An 8,349-nucleotide genomic window follows, 5' to 3' on the forward strand; every position below is an offset into this window, starting at 1 on the left:
ACATACATGAGTGGTTAGCTTAGGATATGTTAGTTGAGGCTCTTAAGCTCGTTTGGATTAGGTTTGGTGGGGTTAGGTTAGGTTAGGTGGGGTTAGGTTAGGTTAGGTGGGGTTAGGTGGGGTTAGGTTAGGTGGGGTTAGGTTAGGTTTGGTGGGGTTAGGTTAGGTTAGGTGGGGTTAGGTTAGGTTTGGTGGGGTTAGGTTAGGTTAGGTGGGGTTAGGTTAGGTTTGGTGGGGTTAGGTTAGGTTAGGTGGGGTTAGGTTAGGTGGGGTTAGGTTAAGTCAAATTAAAAATCTTTTTGCGAACTGGCTTATATCAGTGTAACCGTCGCTGGAACCACACTTTGGTTGCTCTTAGTGTTTGGCCTTTGTTAACAACGGCTCGGCTTCCTTTACTCGACCTGTTCTCATGGAGGAGGTAACCACTTCAAAACTATTACGTAATTAGTGCTATTATCTATCCAAGGTTAGGTTAGGTTAACGTTACAGTAAGGTTAAGGTAAGCAACCTTATTATGCTTTCAGACCATCACAGATATCTAGATAAATATCGAGGTGGTTAACCAGGGCGGCTGGCAGGTCATTAGAATGGCTTTACTCTGAGAATGGCCTGCCCTACAGGCTTGTGTTCTGAAGACTGTTTGTTCGCTTGACTGGTCCGCCACTGCTGACTGACCCCTCGTCAGCTTGACGAGGGGTCAAGGCCAAGGCCAATAAGGCCAAGATATCCTGTGGGTGACCAAAAGGGGAGTAAAGTTGAAGAACAGCTTGAGGATTGGAGTCAGGATTGGTAGGAGGAGGATAGATGCCAGGACTTTACCCAACCTGCTCTCCGACGGTTGTGGAGAATCCTTCCTTCGTTCTTGTTCTTACATCTTTCTTCGTAGGTTATGTATACATTCTTAACTAATGGTTATGTTGTTTTCCCCTTCCTCCTCAGAACTTGGGCAGAGGGGCTAGATACGATGGATGTTGTGGTTTCGTCATGTTGCATGAGTAGGAATTCGTGAGATTATGTCGGCTGGAACTGTTATATTTGGCAAATATTGTCAATTAATAGCCTATTAATAGTCTTGACGACTAGGCTGTTGTTCTTCCCGGCTAGTCTGTCGCCAATGGCGAATAGTGTATGAAATGTTCCGTCGCCTGTGGTGGCTGGGTCGGTGGTTGGGGATCGAGGGCCTGCCCAGGCGTTAGGCTGTAGTGTGGCAGCACTGTTCCTTGGTTGGGCGAAGCTCGCATCAAGAGTTAATGTAGCTGTTCTACGAGTTGTACAAGAGGCTAGTCTGGCCTCAGTCATTTTCTTGATTTCAGCCTGTCGGAGTGGCCATTCCGGTGAACTCGCAATGTGAGCATCTTGACAAAGTCCGCCTGTCAGTCCTGAAGGTGGTGATCTAACGCGCAGATGCTGCATCTTCTCCTTATAGAGTACATAATCCTGTATAATGGTCATATTGTAAGAACTTACGACATTGTTTGAACCGGAAGTGCCTCTCCTTCGTTATTTCATTTGGTGCTGATGAAATGCCTAAGAACCTGAAGCCATTTTCTGTACTTTAGGGTTGTTTTATCAGAAGATTCGAGCGTCACCTTGAGTGTTGGTCGCTGGCTGTCATCTTTACAGATCATTTTCCCCTAAACGGCCGTTAATCATCTGCTAACACAAAGGAGGAGCACAAAGGTTCATCTACTAACGCCTCTACAGCACGAATTAAATAACCATTATATTACTGTATAACAAATATATTATTGTATAATAAGTGTATACCCAGACTGGACCGTGTCTTGTCAGGTGTGATGGAGTCGTCAGGTCTGTACGACCCTGACTCACCTGTGGTGTCCCTGGAGCTCTCCCCGGATGACCTGGCCTCCCACGCCCACTCTACGCCCACGCCCTCGCCCCTGCCACACTCCACGCCCTCACCCCTGCCGCACTCCACGCCCTCACCACAACCCATCATGGGCCAGCATCACCACCAACACTCGGGTGAGTAGCAGGTATTTAACAGTGACTGTGAGGTAGTGAGGTCTGGCTCTCGAGTCCTCTAGTCCTACTTCCTCTCAACTGAGAGAGCTCTACATGTCTACCTTGTATATTCCCTCAGTATCTTGTATGCTGTGATTATATCCCTTCTGATTCTTCTGTCCTCTAGCGTTGAGAGATCCTGTTCCATTCATGTATTCTAATAGCTTAAACCTCTTAACTTGGCACTAATAAGTGATGATAATGTCTACTCCCAAACATAACGATAAAATACATAAGATAAAAATAGGATAGGATAGAAGGATACATAGGATATGCATAGGACATAGAATAGAAAATACATAGGATAAAAACCCACACATGTGTATTTGAGAGATTTATGTAAAGAATTTACACCAAGTCTTTCTCACTCTCCTGAGTGCTTTGTCAAGGTGTGAGTGTGTGGTGAGGACCAGACTTACATCTCAACGTCTAATCACGTATAATCATTTAGACGTTGAGATGTAAGTCTCGTCCTGACCACACACTCACACCTTGACAAAGCATTCAGGAGAGTACGAAAGACTTAGTGTAATTATTTTATATAAATTTTTCAAATACACAAGTGTGGGTTTTTAGCATCTGGCACTAATCTTGTTGCAAACCTCTGTGCGTTTTAAATTTTGATTTTGTCCTATACAAGGTGCAGTTTCCAGTATTGCTCTAACAGAGGTTGGGTAGATTGTCTTTAAAGACCCCTGGTTTAGGTTTCTAAACGATGTTCTAATCTTTGACAACGTCCCATATGCTGCTGATGCTACCCTGTTTGTGTGTGTGCCTCTGGTGTTAGTGTTGGAATTATGGCCACTCCCAAATGTTTCTCTTTCCGATTCCTGTAGTTGCCTTTCCCATTATGGTGTAGATACTGCCTGGTCTTTCCTTTACCATCTTCATTAATTTACACTTGTTTGAATTGAATTCCAGCAACCATTTGTTTACCCACTCCTGGAGTTTATCAAGGTCCTCCTGTCTTCCCGCAGTCCTCCTCTGATTTTTACATTCCTCACCAGCTTTGTGTCATTGTCATGTGTAAGTTCACTTCCTCGGCTGAGTTGTTCTCATAAATTAGGAACAGTACAGTGCCAGGACTCCATTTGTTACACTAAAAAGTACCTTAAAAACTTTTCTCCGAATGTGATCCTTTAATTTGCCTTTCAGGTACACCCTTAGCCAGTAGAGTGTTTGTCCAGTTATCCCAGCTGGCCTTTCCATCTTGTACACCAACCTTTCATAAGGAACAGTACCAAATGCTCATTGACAAGAAGGAAAATACAATTTTTCCCCGCTGTCTTATTTTAGTAACTGTCATAAAACTATCAAATTTATCAGACACGACTTTTCCTCTCTCAATCCATGCTGCCCCATTGTTATCAAGTTTGTCCTCTCTAGATCCTCAACTCTTCTCAGCCTAATTATTTAGTCCAGCACTTGGAATACTTATCAGTGCCACTGGTCTGTAATTTAGTCACCCTCCTGTATGTTCCTTTTTTTTAATATTGTGACTCTGCCTTTTTTCTTGTCTTGGATAGTTTATTACAAATTTTATATTACGAGTGACTAATTCATTAGCCATGGTGAGAGTGTTCCCCTGACTTTGTCGCATCTAGTTCCTCCAGGTGTTTTTTTTTATACCCCGTCTACAGTGAGTACAACGTCATCCATTGTTTCTTCCAGCTTTTCATAATCATAATCTGGGTCTTTGTATTGGTTCTATTGTAAAGACCTGAATTTTTTTTTTTTGAGTTCCTCACATAGTTCCTAATTCTTTTCTGTGAGAAATACCTCTTATCTCCTTAATCTGATTACATGGTCTCTCTCTGTTCCTTTTCTCCTTACATGGCTATAGAGCCACGTGCGTTACGCCTCAGCTTTTCTCCAAATACAATTTTCAAATTGCCTCTCTGCTTTTTTCCTCACTTGGGTGCATTAAATTTTACTAATGCTAGTAGTAGTAGTAATGTTAGTAGTAGTAGTAGTAGTAATGCTAGTAGTAGTAGCAATGTTAGTAGTAGTAGTAGTAATGTTAGTAGTAGTAGTAATGTTAGTAGTAGTAGTAATGCTAATAATGGTAGTAGTAGTGCTAGTAGTAGAAATGCTAGTAATAGTAGTAGTAATTCTAGTAATAGGAGTAGTAATGGTAGTAGTAGTAATGCTAGTTGTAGTAATGCTAGTATAGTAGCACAATGCTAGTAGCTTCAGTAATAGTAGTGCTAACAGTAGTAGTAGTAGTAGTAATACTAGTAGCATCAGTAGTAATACTACTAGAAATGCTAGTAGCATAATAGTAATGCTAGTAGCATAGTAGAGGACTGAGACATAGCAGTCCCTGTGGCTCAGCGGTAGCACACTCGCTCGCCCTTCGCGAGCGATTTCGCTTGGGTTCGTATCCTGACCATGGAGGATTAACCGGGCGCCAGTCCTTGACTGTAGCCTCTGTTCACCCAGCAGTGAATGGGTACCTGTTTTTTAAAAGATTTGGCGGGTCGTGTTCCAGGGGGAACTAGCAAGTAAGGCTTACCATGAGCCGCGGGAAGGTAAAGCTCTCACCCTAATAACAAGAGCAGTCGTCTGTTCCTGTACCCTCTTGTGTATCAAAAAAAAAAATAATGTTAGTAGCATCAACAGCAGTAGACGTACCTGCAGTAGCAGTACTTTTTATCATGATGTTTTTGGTGATTATATGTGGAATGTTTCTCTGGAAGTTGTATGGCAGAATGAAAGGATGTTACTAGTAAGCTGGAAGGTTCTGTACAATAAGGGTGGACCAATGAATGCAAGATAAATGTTCACTAAATGCAAGATGGTCATTGAACACTGTGGTTCAGAATCTCTACATCAGTGGAAACACGGTCTTGTGTAGATTAGATTACTCATGTAAAAATTGAACCAGGAATGACCTGTCAGTCGGACAGTAAATAAATTCACTCAGATCATTTCTAGTAGTTGAAGCTCGTATCACCTTGCACTCTGCCAGGCGTCTTGGCTGATCTGCAGAAGAGTCTTAGTGGGGAGTTCAGCAGACGTCTGCAGGAGTGGGAGAAGCTGAAGGGCGGGGCAGGGCCGGGCGTGCCCTGTGCCTCGGGCTGCGGCGCCCTCGTCCTGGCACCCGGGGTGGTCGCCACCCACCCTGAAGACCACCTCCCCTACGAGTTCCGCAAGAAGCTTCACGAGTGGGAGAAGATGAAGGAAAGGGAGAGGGAGAAGGTTAGTCACGCCAGCAACAAGTTTTCCAGTTTAGTTCATATATTATGCACCCCATACCCATCGTGTGGGCGGGAAAGGTTACACACACACATAATGGGCTCAGGAACTGAACCCATTATGTATCTCATTACCAAGACATTACTAGCATCATACTTTTCTAATTTAAACAAGTAAATTTGTCTACCCTGTTATTTTTGTGTCTCCGTATAGGGTAAGGTTGAAGTTCCGCGAGGACAGGAAGATGTCAAGACCAAGATTCATGGCGAGGATGATCTTCCTGCAGACTTCAGGAAGAAGCTGACTGAGTGGAAGATCCGAAAGGCTTTGGTGGGGCAGAGCCAGCACAACGTGGAGGAGCTGCAGAAGAACCTTGGTGAAGAGTTCAATCGTAAGATGGCGGAGTGGGAGAGAATCAAGGCCTCGGCCAGCCACGGACACATGAAGGCCGCTCCAGGACACCCGCAGGTGAAGGCCTCGGCCTCTGCAGGCAACATTCAGGTCAAACCTTCTGTCTCTGCGGGTCAGATCCACAAACCAGGCAGTGTCTTCAGTCAGTCTCAGGTTAAGACCTCGGTCTCAGCGAGTCAAGTTCTAGCCAAGCCCATGACTGTTGGACCTGGCTCCAGTCCCAGGCTGGACAGGAAGGGATCAGGTCACAAGATCAAGAAGATCAAGTCAGGCAAGACGGACAAGGTGCCCCTGGTGAGTAGCTGTGTCGTGGTGGCTCTCTAGCCCCCACACAGCATATATCATGTGGTGTGGTGACTCCATGCTATCACCACATGTTGTTCCTTCGGTGAACAAAGAATAAATTATAGATGTTTTCGTTCGTCTTTTTTAATGAGTGTTTGAGAGGGTGGTGAGGAGGGTAGGGAAAGTTGTGCTCATTTCCTTGATATTGTCCCATAACTTCTTAACATATCTTATAAAATTTATGTCCATGTTACTCCCTTTTAAATAACAGCAAACCCAGAGCTTACGTATTATATAATCAGAATTTTTATATATTGTTATTAGAATTTAATTGTGTATATTGAGGTTCTATTGTGTTTTATTTTCTAATGGAGTTAGTGCTTCCAACTGTGGAGAGGGGCGACCCAGGTTGTCCTCCATAAGAACTGTTACACATCTTGCCTGTCTCTCCTTCCACCAGGCTCCCTCTCCTGCCAGCGTCCTCCACCTCTCCTGCCAGCGTCCTCCACCTCTCCTGCCAGCGTCCTCCACCTCTCCTGCCAGCGTCCTCCACCTCTCCTTGTTTACTGTCCCCTCTCTTGTCTCTGTGCTGACTATACTTCCCCACGGGGGGGGGGGACGGTCCACCACCACACCCGGGGAGACAGTCCACCACCACACCCGGGGAGACAGTCCACCACCTCACCCGGGGAGACAGTCCACCACCACACCCGGGGAAACAGTCCACCACCACACCCGGGGAGACAGTCCACCACCTCACCCGGGGAGACAGTCCACCACCACACCCGGGGAAACAGTCCACCACCTCACCCGGGGAGACAGTCCACCACCACACCCGGGGAGACAGTCCACCACCACACCCGGGGAGACAGTCCACCACCACACCCGGGGAGACAGTCCATCACCACAATATTCAACAGTCAGCCTCCTCCCATCACTATAGTAATGTAACATCTGCTGCACGCCGACCATAAATGATCACATAACTAGAGGGAAGACTCTGTCCATTATACATTAGACATATTATACTATACTAGTGATATAATACTAGAGATTATATCAACCGTTAAGCTCACCGTCGCATTAATTACAAAGTAGCAACACAGATGGTCAGAGAGAGGGACCCAGTGCCGACCCCGACGTAGAGCAACAACAAACTATTTACATGTAAAGTTTACTCCTAAGTGTGTGTCTCATGAGTCACTATGTATAGTGATACTCACAAGCAGTTTCTGAGTGTGTGAATCATCTTAGGGTAAAGCTGAGAGCGGACACAAAGGGCGCGACAAGTCTGACAAGGAACTGCAGTGGCTGGAGAAGGAGCTGAACAAGGTGGAGAGGGAGACGCAGAGACTTGAGAGAGAGAAGGAGAAGTTCCTGGAGAGACAAGCCAGGTGAGGGCATCACGCTGCACGTGTCCAGTAGGGGCGGTGTCGGGGGTGTAGACTCTCTCTCTTCTATACCTTCCTATGTAACGCTAGAAATGTGTTTTCGGCGTTCATTATCATACTAGAAATATTTATTATACTTATTATCCTAAAAATGCCCGAAACGCTAGGATAATATGTTAGTTTTAATAATTTTCACTAACAAACGTGTTTTGGCTTTGCAAGAATGTAGGAACACCAATGTCATGTACTATCGCTAACCCAATATACCTTCTTGTATATAAATAAATTAATAAGATACGTAACTACAAACATTGGCAAGAATACTTCATCAGAACACGTCGCATGACCACTTGCTAACACTAATATCAAATTGGTCCTCAGACTGGAGAAGATGCGGCAGGCCATGGGTCAGGGAGGTCCGGCCAAGAAGAAGGAGATCTACATCAAGACGTCAACGGGAGAGTTCCGGTTCGAGGGTATAAGCCAGACGTTCACCAAGAAGCTGTACGAGTGGGAGGAGCGGCGAGGCATCCGGCCGGAGTCCTCCACCATCGCCCTTCTTGACCCCAACTACAAGGCCCCGGAGAAGGAGGTCCAGGAGAAGCCCAAGAGCCCAGAGCTCCTCAGGCTCGTCAGGTAGGTGCTGTTAGGCGAGATAAACACACTCACAGACAACACACACATTGACAGACACAGCCACTTTGTCTATGAGTGTGTCTGTCTGTCTGTGAGTGTCTCTGTCTGTCTGTCTAAGGTGGGATCCAGGCCCTATGCTTGGGACTAGCCTCCTCCTACTTTTCAAGATGACACATGGGTGGTATGTAACTGTTACAGGCTATATAGTGAGGATCGGGCCCCGTGTCCCCCCTTAAGATGGATGAGCTCCAGTTGCAGTAGGGGAGTGACACTAACGTGGCTGAACACATGATGACCAATCCACACATCAGAAAATAGAGGCAATAATGGTCCGTCCTGATCCATCATCAAGTTGTGTAATAGCAAGCAAGTGGAAGAGACAAATCAAATTAAGGGGACAAAT

At 45.5% G+C, this 8,349-nt stretch overlaps 1 protein-coding gene across 5 annotated transcripts in view; it reads left to right on the top strand.

Moving 5' to 3' along the window:
* Nucleotides 1–8,349, top strand: part of LOC123757090 (microtubule-associated protein futsch) — a 199,481-nt gene that overhangs the window by 114,655 nt on the left and 76,477 nt on the right. For all 5 annotated transcript variants that reach the window (XM_069329441.1, XM_069329442.1, XM_069329443.1 and 2 more), the window contains 5 exons: nucleotides 1,792–1,986; nucleotides 4,997–5,226; nucleotides 5,437–5,928; nucleotides 7,174–7,313; nucleotides 7,692–7,946. In XM_069329441.1, the coding sequence (XP_069185542.1) occupies nucleotides 1,792–1,986; nucleotides 4,997–5,226; nucleotides 5,437–5,928; nucleotides 7,174–7,313; nucleotides 7,692–7,946 (1,312 nt within the window). The remainder of the gene's footprint in view (nucleotides 1–1,791; nucleotides 1,987–4,996; nucleotides 5,227–5,436; nucleotides 5,929–7,173; nucleotides 7,314–7,691; nucleotides 7,947–8,349) is intronic.

This window comes from Procambarus clarkii, chromosome 22, assembly GCF_040958095.1.
Source record: "Procambarus clarkii isolate CNS0578487 chromosome 22, FALCON_Pclarkii_2.0, whole genome shotgun sequence".
Classification (NCBI taxonomy): domain Eukaryota; kingdom Metazoa; phylum Arthropoda; class Malacostraca; order Decapoda; family Cambaridae; genus Procambarus; species Procambarus clarkii.